We start from the raw sequence: 20505 nt of genomic DNA on the forward strand, positions 1-20505 counted from the left end.
CACAACAAATTCTCTGTAAAGGCAGTGTCAGAGGTTCCAGCAATAGGAAGATGAATCTCAGCACTTCTCACTACTTAAAAGTAATGTTAGCCTCTGCCATCAGACAGTGGTAACAGAGCCTAGTGCTGCCCTCAGCAACCTTGAGGCTTGAACATTCTCTCCAAGGTCCTTACAAAACTTAAATGCTTATTCCATCACCACTAGCTACTAGACACAGAAAACTAACAAAATCTGCTGAAAAATAAATCCACTGATCACAGACTGTTGATGCACATCTCCAAAATATCTGCCCAGTAAAAAACCACATCCACACAGACTAATGCAGAGCAGGCAATGCTTATTCCTGTTGTTTTTCCCAAACATGCACCCTTCATCCCCAGAAACACAGGACCCACAAAATTATTAAACCCTGCCATTTTACATGCTTTATGCCACTCCTACCTAACCTCTCACAAACATCAGTAGATCCAATCCAGGTATCTCAGACTATATCCATTCCTTTGCAAGGATGCAGGAAAGCAAGTGAGGAGACAGAAACTCAACAGCTCATCTGGGTGAAAGAAATCCTGCAGCAACTTAAGAGAACACTTCTACCAGGTAAGTGGTTTTGGGGAAGTTGGGGTAAAGCAGCCCTTTTGCCAGATATATGAACTCATCATTCTTCCCAACTCCTGGTTTGTCTATCGTTTTTTTCTGGTTTTGTTTGGGATTTTTTTATTTGTTTTGTTTTTTGTTTTTGGGTTTTTTTTTTTTTAAAGTATGTAGTGTTACACTGGCTTTTAGGTAGAAGGAAAGAATTGATGATGCCAATCTTTTAATTTTCTTCCCCTTGGCCCCTCAGGCCTCAGTTCCCTTTAAAATTTGAGCCCAGGAAATCTTGCAAAAATTGCTTCTAATTTCCTTCTGATGTGATTATTGGTCACAAACACAAAAAGGTAGTCAAAGATTGTTATCAGGGAGAATGGCAAGCAATCTCTAAGTGTCTTTTCCACCCCGTGCTGTAAAGTAGATCTGGAGGCCTTCTTTGAATCTCAAGGCATTAACACTGCTTCATAGCCATTCTGCCAGTTTCATTAATTGCACTTCTATTCCAATCATTTCATAAGCGGACTGTACTTATAATCTGGCTATTTATCCCAATGTTTGATGTTTCTGAGTCACATAAATACATTATGTTTGAATGCAGAGAAGTACTTTGCATGACAAATTTGAGATTTCTGCCGGAAATATTTGACTGAAATTTATTTTTGCTATCCATAGGGAATAAGCCTCCGCATTATTTGATTGTTATTCACATTTTGGTAATCGCATTACGAACCTCTACAAAGAGATGAAATGGCAATGCGCCTTTTTTTTTTCCTCTAAGAGCAAACGTCTCCCTCCCCCTTCCAGATGCACAGACCTTGAAAAGGCATTAGAAAATTAAAAAGCCAACAGAAATATTGTATCTATGTTTGAATATTCATTAAAATACAACATTGCTTAGTCACTGCTTGCCATTTGGATGATGCCGGGTGCTTAGGCAAGCTTAATGCAATAATGGGAATTCAGTATTGCTTTTACAGGGTGAGTGGAGACTTCAGTGGACAGATTCCTAATGGTGCTCAGCTGTACTAATTCCATTAATATTTTTAGGCTATAAATCACCATCAGTTGGTGATCTGACTTTATGTTGTAAATAAGACTTCAGAGAAATAGTAATAGATCTCATTTCTGGGTGTTATTCAGATCCATCCTGATATTTCTCATTCTCTCCAGCAGCTTCTCTACCTACAATGCTTTATACTAAAGACCACATGTTTTGTCTAATGGAGTTTTTTGCCCTTGATGTTGTTTGCCCTTTGTTACTGTGGTATTACATATGCTCTTGTCTCCCAGAAAGTTCTAGCAGCTCCCACACTGGCAAAAAAATTACCACACCTTATCTTGTTCTGTCTAGCCATTATCAAACATCACAAGCACAAGAAATGATGACAAAAAAAAGTCACTCGATACTAAAACCCATGAGCCAAATTTACTTCCTGTTTCACCTCACAAATTGCAGCAATCTGTTAATTGTGTCCCCCACTGCTTTTAGATTTTGTGAGCATCAAATCACAGCAAGTTTTTTTTCTCTGGAATTTTATGAAAAAACCCAACAAAAAATAGAACAAACAAAACTAAACAAAAATGCTGCCTCTACTCTTACCCTTTCTAACATAAATTTTCTAATTGGAACGTCTGATGTACTTCCTAACCCCTAGCCCTTTGACAGCACTTCAGAATCTCCTTTGTTCTATTATACTGCCCTGAAACTCCTACTGCCCGTGCTTCCACCACCACTCATCTTCTGTACTTGGAAAAAACAGGAAGACAAGTTGTGGTGGAATGGAGACTCAGGAGAACACACAGCCTCCCACCCCAAGCACAGCTGCTCTGCTGAACCAGTTGTGGCCGTGCTCAGGGTGTAGAGGAAGGAACTGCACAACACCATGGACATGTTTTCAAGCAGTGACCCAGCACTTCAGGCTCAGCCCTACCACAGGACGTGGCAGATGTAGGTCCTTCGAAGACATCACCTCCCAGTAGTGTCTCACATAGTCATACAGAAATAAGGGGGGAGACTTAGGGTTTTATTTTATTTATACACATTATACACATTTATACATATGAGGGAGAAACATAAGACAAGTAATAATTGTATCCTTTTTTCAGTTTGATAACTTTCTGTGCTGGATGCAGCCATTGGCCTGATGCTTTTATCCCCCTATTAGCTGACAAGAGATGCTCCTCCCCAGCTCTCTCCAACCACAAATCAGGAAGCCAGCTACATACCCTTCTCACAGTACCTTATGCTAAACATACAGCATAACTTGACATCTTTCATGTTGGACAGTGAAATAATTTGGAGGCCAGTCAAAGCCAGTGCTTTGAAAATCACCAGTTATATTTTAGTTTGTTGCAATGTAAAAGGTAAAACACAGTTCCAAATCACACACAATATAGACACACAAAATTACCTATATAGAACTGCTATTGTATAGGAGCAAATATCTCAGAACATAATGAAAAAGTTATGGTTTCTTCTCAAAATCTCATGATATTGGGTCAAATCATGCACCCCTTAATGGGGTTGCTCCAGTTACAGTGATGCTGATTCAGCCTTTTGCATTGTCAGTATGTGATGGATGTACAGAGCTATCTAGTTTGCTTAGCTGATACTTCTTGAAAAGAGTAAGAATTCCTTCCAGACTTGCTACTAATGTAATGTCCACTAGTCATGTAGTGTGTATTAATACCAAAGACAGATAAGTGGCTTAGTAATTTAATGAAAGTGATTAATAGAAACATGTCAACCCATTTAACTGAATAATCATTATCTTCGCATTATGTTTCTCACAATTAAACTTGCACAATCCAAACACCCACATGCATTACCCACATCAAGAAAAAGATATTCTGGAGTTTGAACTTCATTGTTTTCCTTAATAATTGGATGTACCCAGCAGTTTGACTGCCCAGTTCAACAGTGCCTTTTGGCTAGCTCAAGGCCCTCTCATCGATCTTTTGCACACATGGTAAATTATTCAGACAACAGCAGCTTGCAGACCCCAAATCCTTTTAATGTTATTGTTCTTATTGAATCAAGTGGCATTGGAACAATTGGATTGTCCTCATAGTTTCTTTTCCTATTTCCACCCCCTGGTTTTTGAACACTGGTCTAATTCTGCTGGTGACTTTCTTCTAAGAATAGCAAATGCCCTGTGGAACAGCAGGAACAGGAAGCATTATGGGAATGCTTCAAACACGGCAAACGTTATGAAACCAAAGATATATGGAAAAACATGCAGATTTGTGTTCTGCTAACAGGGTTTTAAGTCCATACAGGCTTTTTTTTTTTTTTTTTTTTTTTTTGATAAGCAGAGATACATCCCTAAAGCATGCCATAGATTATTTTAGTCTCTGTTCATGTGAGCACTCATTTGTGCTACTGCTTATTGCCGAACACCCTCCAATTCAGTGGATGTATTTGTATGGTGAGGCAATCAGGACTGCATTATACATTTTAGATTATAAGAAACATCTTATTTATAGGGTGGCACTTACGTATCTTCCACATTATTCTCCAAGACAGTCCATGGAACTTCTGTTCTCTGCCCATACTATGTTAATATATAATTACCAGAAGCTTTATGTCTCTACTGCCTTTGGACCTTACTCATGTTTTTTAGCTTCGACTGACATAAAATTCAAGCCTCTGCTTCACAGCTTCTTTCAGCCTACGCAGCACTCTGGTTACAGAAAACAAGACAGAAGTGGCAAACTCTGGCACCCACAGACCTAACAAGGATTGTGAATTCAAGCATTCGGCTGGAGGGTTTCGTGATTTTTATTTGTGGAGACAGAGGTGGATGGATGAAACTTCAGTTGGCAGGTTGGGCTGCCACCTGCCTGAGCTCAGAGTTGGTACACTGACTACTCACCCTCTAGACATCAACTCTGACAAAGATCTGGGGGGAGGGTGGGGGGGGAGAGTGTCTGGAAACAGAAATCTCTTAATCACTTAATCAGCAGTGATGATGGTGAATTAGCAGATTGTGCAAACCATAGCCTAAGTAAAATCTGAGTTTCATGTCTCTCTAGAAGACCTTATTTATCTGAAAAAAAAAATAGATCTTCTCACACCAGACAATAAAAACAGTGGAGAAGGAAGAAATTGCAACAAAGAAAATCTAATGATACTTGCTCCATTGAGACTGGGTTGAGAAACTAGTTGAAGACATCTCCATTAACAGACGTGATACCATTTCCAAAACCCTACAGAAACAGCAACAACGAAACTTCCACTAATGTCAAGAGGGAAAAATGGAAAAATAAATGTAAAGAAAATTTTAAAAAAGGGTGCCTGGAAGCATCTGGAGAAGGCACTGGTCTGTTGCTTTCAGTTGCCTATATATCAATTTTTGGTATACTTCAGAAAGTAAATTACTCCCCCTTGAGCCCCGACCTTCTACTAATTAGAAGCTGAGTTTCACAGCTTAACATATAGCCACAAGAAGGAAAAGAAATAATTTTTGTGATTATGTGAACTATATTGAAAAAGAAACCCTTTCAAGGCAAACTTGCACCTCCCTCCCAAAACAGGCTCAAACACAAATGTGTGAGCACCCAACCTACCCTGTTGTCTACTCATTCACCTAGAATCACTTTGATCCAAATTTTTTTAGTATACAAGAAAGATCATACCACTGTAGAGAGCTGTCAAAATTTATGAAAACTTATTTTTATAAATAAAGCCAGCTCAAAAATTCTGATCCCCAGCCTTGCTCTCTAATTTCTGGGATGAAGTTCTTTGAAGGTGTGAACTAGCCATGTCCAAGGAGTGAAACTAGCTCAATTGTTAGAGGTCTCTACTCTGAAGATGTCTGTCAAACCCACCTGTAAAAGACAGCTTTTCAAGCAACATCTCCATGTTCTTTGCCAAAGATTATGGGGTAGGTGGCATCAACTACCATGTCTCCACTAATATCAATAAACTATGACAGTTTATATCATAGAATCATAGAACCATTATGGTTGGAAAAGGTCTTCAAGATTGAGTCCAACTATCAACCCATCCCTGCCAAATCCATCACCAAACCATGTTCCTAAGCACAACATCTAAGTCTTTTTTGAATACTTCCAGGGACAGTGATTCCAAAACTTCCTAAGCAGGCTGTTGAAAGGCTTGAACATCATAACTGAAATACTGAGTTGTGCTGCCGGACACTCAGAAGCAAATAACTTTTTTTTTTCCTTAAAGCTTTTGCCAGTGTAGTTATGGTAGCAAAGTCCTCCTAATATAAAGATGGTTCACACCCCCTCCTGTGACAACAACCTAGTTTCCTTGGGGAAACAACTAAGGAAAGGAGAAAGGAAGGAAAAACATCCAAAAATATTTTCCCAGATATTAGAGAATTGCAACAACTGCAATAAAAGTCGCTTACAAATGGAGATTCTTTGCCCAGTAAAGTCTTCCTTTCATGGAAATTAGGGTGTGGATGAAAATGGGGGAATAGGGGGTGTGATATGGATGAGCAGATGTGTGGATCTCAAACCTGGAATTAGGCAAGGTACACACAGAATCCTGAAGGCATAACAGAGGTGAAATGGCACTACAAATGCATATAAACTTAGAGAATTATAAGATGAATGCTTTTAGGAATGTAGCACACAGATGTCCATAGTAGGTTCAGTAGGATGAGTAGGTTCAGAGAACAGGGACATTTTACTTGACTGAAGCCAATCTGAAAAAATTCACTTATCTGAGTGCCTCAGATAAGACCTTTAAGTATATTTTACCAGTAGTGACTGTGAGAAAATGTACCCACTCTGGATGGATGAGGTACTACTTAGTGTCTTGAATCCAAGGGTTACCCAAAAAGGCAAAGTCTAATTTTGAAATATTAAAGACCTTTTGTTGGGGCCATGTAATCGATCATCTGTGTCTTTTCAGTTCTGCTTTTGCACCTCTGCAAGGCTATGCCTGCCCCAAAGTATGTGAGTGTCTCCTGGGGGGTAGCAAGGCTGGACTGCAGAAGCTGCCAGGTGCATTCCCAGGGGTTCCTTGAGGGCCTAAGCCCAAGGGGGACTTGCTGGTAGCTCTGTTTGTGTGAGTCTTGTTGCACCCTAACAGCCTCTAAGTGTTTGAACCACAACTAGAGCAGGTAGCGCACAGGAGCTGAACCCTTATCTAGAATGGCTCTATTGCGAGCCATTAACAACTGGGCAAAGGTGACAGAGGAGGCAGATCTTTATGGAAAAAATAAACTGCGAGTGTGGAGCAAGCAGTAGACATGAAACAAGTCCCTGTAGGCAAAACAGCTCTCCCAATTATTCCTTGTGGTTTCCTTTTTTCCATTTTATATTGACTGAATCAAAATCAATGGACACAAATGACAATTATTACATGATTTGCAATTAGTCCTGTTCAACTATAATGGATCATAAACTCCTTTTCTCTGATATGTACATTTTTGCTAAAAGTAGAAATGTAGTAGTAGTTCTGCTTGGCTGTTAACAGGAAGCAACATTAGTGAGAAAATAGGAAAATTTTATTTTGCCTTTATTGATTTTTCATCTGTTGATACACTACTTAACGCTTCTTCCCAAATAATAAATTTAATGCTGCAGCACATCTAAAAGCTTCAAAGTAGTCATTTCCATATTAGCAGGTCTCTCCCCCAGAGATGTAAGAAATGGCATTGTAGGACCTGAGGAGGAGAATGCCAGTTAACAATTTGCCAGTAGATGTCTCTGCTAAACACACCGAAGGGAAAATACTCGGTTTGAAACTTCAGTGAAATGCAAGCGGAAGTTGCATACTTCAGCTGCAAAGCAGGGTCGAAACAACCAGGTTACTTGTCCTTTCTGAAGACTACTTTTACATAGTCACAATAAAAATGGCATTTACTTAAAACTCAATGACTCCCAACTTAGTTAAATATAGAATTTGTCTCCTGATATTACCTTACTGAGTAGGGAGACTCAAGAAAGGCTAAGCTTATACATTAATATTCTTGAAAGAAATTATGAGTGTAGAGTCTCCTGGAAAAATATTTTTATCACTTAAATCCTAACTTTTGTGAAAACAAGAGGTCCTTCCTACTTCCAACAGAGAACTTTATTAAATATTTTTGCCTCAACGTAAAAACCATTATATGGAAAAAAAATAGTTTTAATCTGAAATAGTGTAATGCATGGTAGAATAGTTATATCCCTGATGGAAAATATTCAGAGGTTCTCGTATTTTCTTTACATCTATATGTTATTTGGCAATGGTCTTATTTGCAAAAGCAGAGCTTCTAAGCAAAGAAACTAAGATTAGTTTCTTATAATTGGCACTTGCCGTTAACATACAGCATGATTTTCTGATTAATAATGAAAAAAAAATCTCAAAAGGCACAGATCAGCTGGAAAAGCATCTGCTTAAAATACACGCACATAATTAGGAGAGGACGTCAAACAGACTTGATTACATATTTCATGGGTATGTGTCAAAGACTGTAAAGCATTTGACTTAACCCCAGGGTGACTTCAAGAGGATTTACTCTGTCTTGTGTTTGTGATTAGCACCATATAATCTGGATCTGCTGAACAAGTGGAGTTTTACATGATATGCAAATTTCATTTCGCTTTAATTTAGCCCCTTTGGATTTAGCATAAAATCTCTGTGTTGCATGGAGGGCTGAAACAGCTGGATCCAGTTAGCTGGGAAATTAAAAATGTACAAAATGAAATAAGGTAATCCTTGCCATGGTAGCCAGCACACACTAGAGTGGCACCCTGAGATCTCTGAGGGATGGCTGAAGTGAGCACTGGTAACACCAGCCAGACCGTTTCCACAAACTCCAAATCACTGATCCTTCTCTATTCCCAGTGTGCTCTAGTTTTTCATAAAACTGAATTATTTCACCATCATGTCAAGGTTCATTTTCCAGGCGCATGTTAGTAAGAAAATCGTTCACCTTATCAGTAAAATAAACTAGCACCCACTAGGTAACATTTTATTTCCTTGTTAGCATATTAAAATGTGGCAAAAATAATTAGCAATACATTACCCTGTTTAAAATTAAATGGAATTAATTTATTTGTAATTTAATTTGCCATTCCTTTCCAGTTTTAGCTGGAACTATACAGAGACATTTCTTGAATATTTCATATGCATGTTTTAAGAATACAGCTGAACAAGACTTTTTTTTTTTCCCCATTTCAAAACGGCATTCTAAGAATAACAAGGTCCCTCACCTAATCTATCACTTGAGGCATCAAAAAGTCTTTGGAAGATCTGCACCCAAATCTAAAAGCTGTCACTTCTCCTTTGAAAAAGATGGTTTCATAGGACTTTATCTCTTAGCAGTGATAATGACAACTTTGTAATGAAAATAAGTCCTTCAGGTCCTAACTGTATCTGACACAGAAAATGATCTTGGGAAAAAGTTATTACAGACAGAAAGTGCTTCTTATCCAAGATATCCTTTGGCCATATGTAGGCAATGCTGCATCATTGCACTGCAATGAGTAGATCTGTTTCATTACACTTGACTGCTGCTAATATTCCTATGGCTTTTATTGAAGACTTGGTCTTATTGTCTCTCAATGGGGGGTAAAATGGGAAAGCAATTTCTCCTGCTTTATTTCCTGGAAGTGATGGATTTCACCACGCTACCTTAGGGAGAACTGGGAACAGCCAGTATCTAAAGCTACGGTATAATAAGTAGCCCCCATCTTTTAATCCAAAATTGCCTTCCAAACACATGGTATGCACTTAGCTGAACTTCCAGGGAGTTGCACAAGACTGCCTCACCTCCTTGCTCATTTTGTAATGCTGCCTCTGTAATTGTTTTAATTTTATCAATAGACATTTGTAAATGCTCACTCACTTAAGCCTGTTCTTCCTAATAAGTTAACCACAGTCACAACAATGGCTTCTTTTGATGCAAAAGAACCAACTGAGCTTTCTTTCCTCCTAATCTGCTATAACCAGTCATTTGAAAATGAAACCCGCCCCAGACTTCTGAAATCAGATGTACACACACATTCTTCATATAAGACATCTTTTCTTACCATAACAGGCACATTTGCACCCTGGAGACAGAATTTTTTTTTTGCCTTTGCAGGATAGTTTGCTGTCAGACTGTGAGCCTTTCCCCCTCAGATGAAGCAACATCTACCTGAATAAACCTGGATTTGAAGCATGAAATATATGTTGGAAATCAGAAATCACTCCTAGAGTAATGGACAGATAAAGGTTTCACAAATAGAAAACCTCCCCTCAGGGTTCTTCCAGAACATTTCCTGTTATGCTTTACTGGTTTATTTCAGCCACAGGAAATGTAGAACCTGCCTGGCTCAAAAGAAGCTGCAGATCTAAGGGAAGCAAAAAAAAATCCCAAAACACTATTTCCACCTTAACTAATCTGATAGTTCAGCTTTCTAGTCCCAAAGGGATCATTAGCAGAAAAGTTATATAAAATTAAAGAAATGCCCTATACCACACTAAGCTAATCATCTAAGCTCCTTTAATAGACAACGAAAAGAGCTGATATTGCTGGCTTTAACTCCTCTCATTCCAAATTTCAAAAAATTCAGAGGGATCAGGCTTTTCAAGTCACTGTCTGTTCCACTGATTTCAGTGGGAATCAAAATGGTAGCTCAGACATCAGTATTGACAGCAAGATAAGGTAAACGCTATCCAGAGGTTAAATGCAAATCTGAAAACATATCTGGTTACATAAGTCCCCGCTCCCCTTAAGATTAGTATTTATGTGATTTAATAAATGTCAAGTAACTTTGTGGCCAAGGAAAGGAACTCAAGTATCCCAATTCCTCGCCTATCTCCCATATTAGACTTTTCATGGCCCCATTGACTTCAATGGAAGCATTCAGCAGTGTCCACACAGATGAAACACAAGTGAAAGCACTCACAGTGAAACACAATCTCATGTCGCAAATCTAAAAGGGAACAAGTGCAGAGGTTCTGACTCATCAGTAGAGGTTCTGTAGAGGTTCTGACTCATCAGTAGGGCATGGCTTAGTTTTACAGCAACCATCTGATGTAAGACAGGAAAACCACTTTTCTTATTATAATCCCATATGTAGAAAGGAAGATATACATGTTTGCAAAATATTTAGACTGTACCATTGGTATTCACATTAGTGAACCCCCAAATCCATTAAAACTAAGAATGAAAGCAGCGCTAAGGATGAAAGCAGTAAAATACACAAGCAACGTGGTCCAAGTTTAGGTGATGTGACCAGACAAGAGTAGGATGAAGCCACAAACTCCACACAAAAGAAATCCCAGAAATCTCTGACAATCTTACTTAGAAGAACATTGTTTTTTTCTGGCCCCTAAACTGGATGACTTATATAACCTTAAGTGTTTAAACACAACACACCTGAGAATCTGTGCAGTACTATTAAATGCAGACTGCCAAGCATTCCATCACTGACTGCAACCAGTCCTTGATAGAGCAGAGCAAAACACAACAAAAGTTCCAAAGACCAAGTTAAAAAACTAAGTTACCATCACCATTTAACATCCTGCACTATCTTTTCCTTTGGCTGTTTTGTGGTACAATTGTCTTTATGAAAGCCAAAATAACCTTTACTCTGTCACAACCAATCAAGCATCTGGTGAATTAGAAGCAACTTTCAATTCATCATCCTTAGGAGACCTAGTCTGTATTTTAAAATTTCTTCCCATACACATTATATTTTCTTCTGAAGTGAATTAATGTTTCCTGAGCAGACATTATAATCAAAGTAAACCTTATAACAGTAAGACACAAATGATGTGTCGTAGTTTCATTTTTAAAGCAGATGAAAATTTACTAATAAAAATACATACCATAAACCATGAGTTTAAAAATCATATGGATGTAAGACCTCTGGGAATAGTTTAAATACACATGCACATCATTATGCAATTCTGGCAGGAAATATGCCTTGTTCAAATGGAAGTTGAGACAGGCCAAGGATGTATTCAGATGATATCAGAATCAGAAACTGATCTGTATGTTTCACAACACTGACTAACACCGAAACTCTGAGTTACTTTCCATTAGTGATTTTCTTCCCTATCTTCAATAATTACACCAGAATAATCCAGCTAGAGCACATCCCCAAAGAACTTCAACAGTGCTTTTATTACACATTAGGACACAATTAATAACAACAACACTTTGTTTATTTGGCTTGTTTCTACTCTAGGCTACTTCCAACCCAGAATGAGAATCACTGTTTGTGTTTGGAGAGTGCAAAGCAAGTGCTCCAGTAGCTACAGCAAAGTGAGATTCAAAAGTGATTCACATCTGACAGTGCATTTTGCCACTGAAAACTCTGACAGTTGAAGTGGAAGAAATATGCATAAAGAGGCTTAAAACAAATCTGCAGTCCTTCTGGATTATGAAGTGCTTCTACAGCATGCAACGGCTTTGTTGTATACACCCAAGTGCTAATAATCTCTGTTCAAAAGGAACACTGTGCCTTTGACAGAAATTAAATAATCTGCAAAACACCATGTTGTCAATGATATTCAGGGGAGAAAAGGATGGTGAGAGGAAATGGCAACTGCAAATCCCTGAATCTCTTGTTGCATCAATTGTGCCAGGAACATTCAATGCCTACACAAATTGAAGAGCAGGGCCCTCAAAACCTTTGTCCCACAGCCAGCACAGAAGAGCCAAGAGACCTGATATGGCTGAGCCATCCTTCACATCAGCTTTGAAAAGTTGACACATAAAAATGCATTTTATGACGGAAAAAATACAAACATGACTGTAGTTGGGCTACGTTCTACTATCGCCTTTGTGTGGCTTGTTTCATTTCCCTTCTGTATGATTAAATTCTAATTAACAAAAACACATCACATGGAAATTTTTCTACTTTCATGCACACATACATGTAAGCATAATCACAAAGGTTTTAACATGAACATGTTGCAAGTTCCTACTTATTTGGAACAAAGGCTCAATTCATCTTTGGTCATGCAAAATGGTCTAGGACTAGCCCAACTTTGCAGAAAATTCTTGGGTCATGTGGTGATTAAAATCCTTTACAGAATTCCATTTTTTCTTTCACTATGGATTTCTCCAATCTCTTATATCTGTAAGGAGGCAGTGCTGGCACTTCCACTTCTGAATGTGGCACTCCAGAATTTGACTAGAGACTACTAAAGTACCTAGACTATACCAGCAGTGCTGAAGTTTTAAAACTACAGTATTTGTCAAAACCATTTTTATTTAATTTTTCAATTTTCTCCTCTCCAATATAGGTTTCTTCTTGTTTGCTCTTTCAGTTGATGTTTTCCCTACTTTCTACATTTTAGCACTGTTGGAAGAAATTTTTTTTAATTTTTAAAATATAAATATTCCTAAATTTTCGATTTTCATTCTTTATGAAAGAATTTTAAGTATGAAAATTTGAGCCAGTTCATATTTTTGACAACTGAAAGATCTCAACACTATTTTTTCATGCCTCTCTTCTACTGTGTCATCCACTGATACGCACTTTATTCAGATTAAGGGATGAGTGCTCCCCTCAGTCTAGTATTAAGAGATTTTTCAATTGTTTATCTAAAATAGGCACCAATAGCAGGTTAAGATGGACGAGAAATGCAACAGAGGAGGTGCTATCATAAAATCTCACATTCATGGCAAGCAATGTCCCTACACATTAAACCAAAGCCCTCTTTACAAGTGAATTTTTTTTTTAAGATTGCACATTTTTGAGAAGCATTCTGTACTACAAGAACTTATACTAAAGGCTGGTTACTGATCTCTGGTCTCCATGTTGAGCAACATAAAATAAAACATCCTTACTTGTTGGGCTTAGTCAGACTATTGATGTGGATGAAAACTGCTATTGATTTCCACATGAACTAGACCTGAAGCTTCTAACAGAATACTCCTCACAGAAGCCTTGCACTGGGAGGAAGAAGAAATCAGAATCCTTCAAATAAATCATGACAATAAACCTCCACAGACACTAGCTGAAATTACACTAACCTGAAAAGTACATAGGCAATGTCTCTCTGGACTCAGGCATCTTTTACATCATGATGTACTTTATGACTTTATATAGGAAATCGAAGAGTGCACTGGAGAAGGGAGGTTCAGGCATTACGCATTAAGTAATACACGTACCTGATCAAGAAACCCATTTCAGGAACATCCTTTGTTAACCTGGCACATTCTACATGTGGAAACATGCCATGGTATATCTACACAGCCCATGGTGCATGGTGTCACCTCCTGGCCTGTTCAGGAGAGTCCCTGACCCATGGCAGCAAAGACAGAGAGATTGTACTTTTGGGGTGCTGAGCCAGACAAGCAGCAGTCTATCCCAGAGAGAATGTGCCTTCTCAGGGTACATGAGTATCACCCTACACATGCAGGTTCTGGCTTGAAGATCAGTTGAAGCGTTATTTGGGACTTCAGCGTTAGCTCCACGTCAAGGGCTGCAAAGGTTGACTCAAACAGTGTGAGTCACTCAACTACTTTGTAGTGTTACTTTCCTATTGCATCTTTGTGAGTGTGAGGCAGATGAGATGCACTCAAATCTTGCCTATTCAGAACAGTCTGGATCCTTTTTTTTTTCTTTCAAACCAGGCCATAGTAATCCAATAGGGAGCATGTGAATAAACCAGTTACACTTGAGTCTCATCTTCACAATGATGAACATAGTAAAACTAGAAAGGAAAATTAAGCTACAGCCATAAGAAATATGATCAGACCTGTGCCCTGAGTATAAATCTGGAACTGCAGTCTTCAGTATTAGTTATATTAACTGACCTGTGAGTTTTTCCAGAACATCAAATCCATGTTTCAGAGCAATGATATCAAGAAAAGAGACTGTACCATCTTCAAACCTAAAGAATGGAATAAATGAGCACAGTAAATACAACATGCAGCTATGGTATTGATTTTAACTCTATTTTAAGAGTTACTATTTTTATATTCAGTGAATCTAATTTGCAGAGTGGGAATTCCTCCCTTAGGGATTCATCTCCCAGTCTTGTACTGTCCTGTGGCGGAAAAATATGTTCTTCAAAGCAACAGAGGTCACATAAACAGTTGTTTGCACATAGAAAAATACAAATTTTTCCTACATAGAGTAACTATGTACAAACCTACATTAAAGTAATGGTAAACAGTTATGTGTCATGAGCTAATGTCACAACCCTACATTACCTTCTGAGAATTTAGGGAATAGGTGAGAAGACAGGTGGGGACTTGTGGCCAGCCCCCCACCCCCCAATGTAATTACACCTAACACAGTTGAGTTAGAAGGCTCCAGGAATCTGGTACAAAGAGGAATCAGACAAAGAGATCACTAACAAATCTCCATCTGTGTGCTTCTCCTGGAAATTAATTTTTAACTGACCTGCAACAAGAGCATTATATAAAAATGGGGGTAGGGGTGCATCCCCTACGATCATCTTTTAAAGGAAACACCAAATAGAAGCAAAACCACTGGATTTTATGAACTACTGCAGCCATTCCCACAGTCCAAGAGGAGAAAGTGAAGCTCCAAGGTGAGAATGTACTCAGGAATTGATGCACAAAAGTATTCAAGGGACCAGAAGGGACACCAGGGAAACATCAAAATGTTTCATTTAGGCTTTGTGCGCACCACACAAAGTCCACAAGAAGTTTTAAAGAGAAATCATTCATTTTGCTTCACCACAAAGAAGAATGCAGAATAATGCAACTGATGAAGTCAGAACTTTACAGAACTCAATAGTCTGCACGGCTGAACCTGGGGTCACAACAAGTCTCTCAGGAAGGAGCTATGCCCAAAACTGTAACAGTTACTGCTGGAAATGAACCCACCCCAAATCTCATGCTTCTGGTTTAAAATTAAACTCCAACCATGAGGATGAGACCTCCAGAGGGACCTGGTGCTCCCTGGATCTTTCTCAGAATGATCATATTATATTTATCTACATTGAAGAATTAGTGGACAATGTGGAACATAAGACACACACTCTTGGGCAAAAATACTTTAAATACACGTTTTTGACCAGAAAATAGGGGATTACATTTTTTTTCCTGGGTGCATAATTCTTCATAATGCATGCTAAAAGCTTTTGGTGCCACAATTAAGTATGTCTTGTGAAAATGCTCAAAGTTTAAAAATGTCATATATCAAATGTTTTTTCTTTAATAAAATAAACATCAATAGAATAACATAATAGCTCTCAGTTCTATCATAACTTTTCTTACTTCCTATTTTATTTTTCTATAGTTATCAAATATTTTCAACACTGCAAGTGACAGCAGCAGGTAAAGAACATATTAACCTTCCAAAAATCTTTGGTAAAGGGCCACATAAAAGAAAAATGCAAGAGTATTGTCTATATATGATAATACGTTCTGCTGCAACGAAAGAAGATAGAGGCAGCAAATAATTGTAAACCATGTGATAAAAGTGGTGCACTGCTACAAGGATGAATGGTCCAAAAGAGAGCACTTATGTTCATATATTTTAATATAACATAGGCCAAAGAATCCATCCTAGAAATGTCTGAATCTTCCCTACTAATTATTAATAATTGATCTTGAACTTTAGAGAAGAAATCTTGCTGGTTGTCAGTGATGAAATGTAAAATGGCCATTTGTGATTTGAAAGAGACCTAACACCAGGAATATCACCACAGAGACCCATGGACCAGTATCTGAGGGAAGCATTACTCTATCAAAAAAGCCATAAAAAATGTGGGAGGATGAGGAAGAAAAGATAAGGCAGAGGCTAACAGTTGTTTGGAATTCAGTATAGAAACCTTTTGCACTGGCTGCTGAAAAGGTCACAGTGGTTCCATGTGTCTGCCAAGGAGAGATTACAGAGAGGATCCATGAAGGGGAACAGACCTGCTCTGCTCAGTTACTCACAGTGGCCAGCAAAGCAAACAGAACACTGGGAATTGTACCTGAGCAGAGACACTGGCACTGAGCCCATCAAGGAGACCTCACAATCCTCAACAATTTTATCACTATCATAGTGATAAAACTGTAGACAAGCACTTGAAAGGGCATCAAAGGTGCCAGCTGAGATTGTCAAAGACATCTGAGTTGTACCCATAGCAAAAGGGGAGGCAACAATTGTATTTGTGTTTATCAGATTTGATTATTAACTAAGCAGACAACTGCAGTACATCCAATGCTACACAATAGGAGGTATGCATGGACCATGTCACTCTTCAAAGATCTCAAATATTTCTATGAAAATAATTCAGACCTTAGGAATCTTCTCTCAAATTACAAAAAAAAAAAAAAAAAAAAAAAAAACAAACCAAAAAAGAAAAGAAAGCAAGTAAACAGAGTTGTGGGCTTTTGGTCAAACCTTATGCTCCAGAACAGGCCAATTGTGGCATGATATGCAACCTGCATTTAGTCGTTCTGTATCACAAAAAAAAAAAAAAAATCTCCTGGGAGCTCTACGGCAAGAACCAGAAGCCACAAAAGAAATTAAAATAATGCTAAAAATATCTGCACAAAGATATGGGCAAGTCTCTCTTTCCACAATTTAGACATGGACTATTTTGCAACATTTCTTTCTTCTATTTTATTTCTTCATATGGCCCTCTCTATTCCTACATTACCAGCCTCCCTGTACTGATTAACAAAGCATGAGTATGTTATTCCTGTAATACGTATATTTACATTACTTCCAGTGCACTTGACTCTCATGTATCTTTCAGATTTAGTGAATGCCTGGTTTTCAGCTTCATGTCAAAATTTTCAGGAATAATGTATCAATTCTGATATTTAGCACATTAAGTTCTAAGTGCTATAGCAGTAGTGCCATGACAAAACATGATGCTATGAAGGGCAGCTGTTCCCTTCTTGGGACACAAAGAGCTCTCCCTCAGAATATTTGACCGTATTTAAGATTGAGAGGAAACATGCTCCTTGGATTGCAAAACATTGGCTTCAATGGCTATTTTTCTGTTTGGTGCAATTGATGCTTCAAATAAACTGTTTCCCCACTCAGTGGCAGTTGCAGTGTTAGAATAATCAGTTCAGGATGAAGTTCATTTGAATGCTGGTCTAGAAGCCATTTCCTGAAGTAATCAAGATTTTGCAGCTGATGATGTATAAAGGATACTTACAAAGGCTAATACTGTGGAATACCAACCCAAGGAACAAGAAGCTTACCTCTCTTATCTAGTTGTTATTATAATTGATCTCACTTAATCACGTCTGGGATGAGCTCAGTTGCTTAGCTGATTGTGTTTGTGAAGCACTAATAGCATTTCACATCCAATTGCTATCTGACAAACTGACTAAGCAACTCGTGGCATAACAAAGAACAGAGCAGCGTGCCTAACATCTGTCCAGGAGTTATGAAGCTGATGAGCTGCTCTCCCTTTCCAAGTCCCACAAAAACTCTGCTTTTAGGAGCAAAGATTTTTGAGTCACAAGAGAAAAGTATTGCTTTACAGTGAACAGTCCTACCTTTCGAATCTTCCTAGGGATGGAGATGAGCTAGTCTTTGAATCTTTATTCAGCTGGTTGTTATGACACTTCTCTGTTACAGTTCTGCATATAAATGCTACTTTCTAAAGTCACCATCCCACACTTCAGGGCAACTGAAACACAGAAGGAAACTGTGGCATCTTGGGCAGTTGGAATTCATCCTGCCCTTAGCCAGGTCACCTTTACGCAGAAATATAACTACAAGAATTTTGGCCTGGACAGATGTGATTAGAAATAAAGTGCTGAAGGGCTAAAAAACCCCCTTCATGTTTAAAAATAGGACTTAGAGGAAATTTGTAGGAAGGCAAAAATATTACCTTGGAGTTGTACAGCACTGACTTAAGACTTCAGAAATTCCCTCTAGACAAATCAACCTATGCTGAGGTGGTGAAATATCTTTCATAATATATGCTATTCTGCATATAAAAAGTATACAAGGGTTGGCTTTTAGGTGTTTGGGGTGGAAGCATCTGCTTCCAGATTGGAAATGCTGACTTGTTTAGCAGGCAAATGAGTGATTGAGTTGTTTGAGAGCTTTTTTTGGTTTTGGGCTTTTTTCAATTCATTTGTGCAGATAAAGTAAATTCAGATGTAAAGACATTCTACCTGTGCATAGAATCACAGATTCAGAGAATACCATGTTAGAGGGAACCTTAAGAATCATCTGGTCCAACCTTTCTTTGCAAAAGAATGGTCTAGACAAGATGGCACATTTTGTGCAGCTAAATCTTAAAAGTGTGCAATGTTGGGGAATCCACCACTTCCCTGAGGAGATTATTCCAATGGCTGATTGTTTTCATTGGGAATGTCCAGTCAAAATCTCCTCAGGAGTAACTTGTACCCATTACCCCCCGTATTTCCCATGTGATTCCTTGAATAAAAGGGACTTTCCATCTTCTTTATTGCCACCCTTTAAATACTGGAATATGGTGATAAGGTTTCCCTTCTAAAATCTGAACCACTTGTCTAACTAGTCACCTTCAGCATGCTCAGCAAGATCCCAAACTCCACAATATTGTGATCACAAAACCATTGCTAACCAAGATATAAATGAAAGCAGTTTTTCTTGGTTTGAGTGTAGCAAATCCAGCAGTGCCCCTTTCCTGGCAGGCACAGCTAACATATGTATAAAGAAGTGGTTCTTCACACATATCCAAAACTTGATAAATGATATGTCAGCTATTGTTTGCTCTTCCAGTAAATGTTTAGGGTGTTGAAATCGCCCATAAGAACAGGGTTCTCGGTGATTTGAAGCTCGCTTAGGTGACCCAAATATTGCTTTGTTGGCCTTACTGCCTTGGAGATGACCCCTGTGATCTTGAGCCAGAGGCATTAGATAAGGCTTCCATAATCACTGTACTTGACTTCTGTCCATTCAAGGCTCTCTTTAACTTAGAGTGTGACTCCTCCTCCTCTTCCTCCCTGCCTGTCTTTATGAAAGAGCCTTTAACTATCTATTACAATCCTCTGCTCATGCCAGTTGTCCCACCATGTTTAAGTTATTCCTACGACATCATAACTTTCTGACTGGGCATAGAGTTCCAGTTCCTCCTGTCTGTTTCCCAGGCTGCACACACTGATGTATACACTTGGTAGGTGGTCTAGTTCTCGCCTTGGGAGGCAGCTAAGGAACATTTCCATATGTGCAGTTCCTATCCAGAACACAGGCCAAAGCACTGAAACTTTGATAAAAATCCCATCACAAGGTCAAAAATAATCCTGCTCATTTGAGAGCATTGCTGAGTCAATGCAAAGTGCAACGAAGGAGCACAGGGGGAACATCACTGTCAGGAACATCACTGTCAGCCAGCTGCCACTCTCCCTTACACTGGGGTAATGACTCCATTCAGTTCAAATGAACAGAAGTCATTCCCAAGTTTCTAAAGCAGGTAAAAGGGAAACCAAATCCACAGAGAATGCATATTTCTTGAATAAGCTGCTTTTCTTTCTTTTTTTTCTCTTTTTTTTAAACACTCCTCAAGAGTGGAGCTGCCCTTTGAAGTGAGATGTTACGTGAGTTCCTTTCATCTTTTCAATTCATTTATTTTCATCTAATTAAAAAATAGAACAATACAGAGAGGTTCTTGGTATGCATTTAAAAGTAGCTCATTCAGATGCTATTTTTCAGCTCTTAGAGATATTCTCTATCACCACTACATGAAACATCTGTCCCAGCAAATTACATCTTTATGTTTTATATATTTTCATGTTTATTCTAAAGTGACATTTTCTGGAAATACAACAGCACCAAGGGTATACAGTAAGAAGCTCATGGCTGTAGGAACAGACTGTTTTCAGTCATATTCATTTTCTTAGGTTAGTAATTGCCATCTCTGATATTAGCTGGGGAACAGATTTTAATTGGTCTCACTGTTTTCTAACATCAAAACCCAACATTTGCAGAAGGACCTAAATTTGTTTTGTTTTTCTTTAATAAAAAATATATCATTACTAGGCTACAAAACCTTTAGGGCCCTGCTCTGCTCTTTAGAACTTTTATCAA

General features: G+C 38.4%; 1 protein-coding gene across 1 annotated transcript in view; it reads right to left on the reverse strand.

The window, feature by feature from the left end:
• Window positions 1–20505, reverse strand: part of MOCOS (molybdenum cofactor sulfurase) — a 212404-nt gene that overhangs the window by 72972 nt on the left and 118927 nt on the right. The window contains exon 5 of the mRNA XM_038126791.1: window positions 14316–14392. Within this exon, the coding sequence (XP_037982719.1) occupies window positions 14316–14392 (77 nt within the window). The remainder of the gene's footprint in view (window positions 1–14315; window positions 14393–20505) is intronic.

Source organism: Motacilla alba, chromosome 2 (genome assembly GCF_015832195.1).
Source record: "Motacilla alba alba isolate MOTALB_02 chromosome 2, Motacilla_alba_V1.0_pri, whole genome shotgun sequence".
NCBI lineage: Eukaryota > Metazoa > Chordata > Aves > Passeriformes > Motacillidae > Motacilla > Motacilla alba.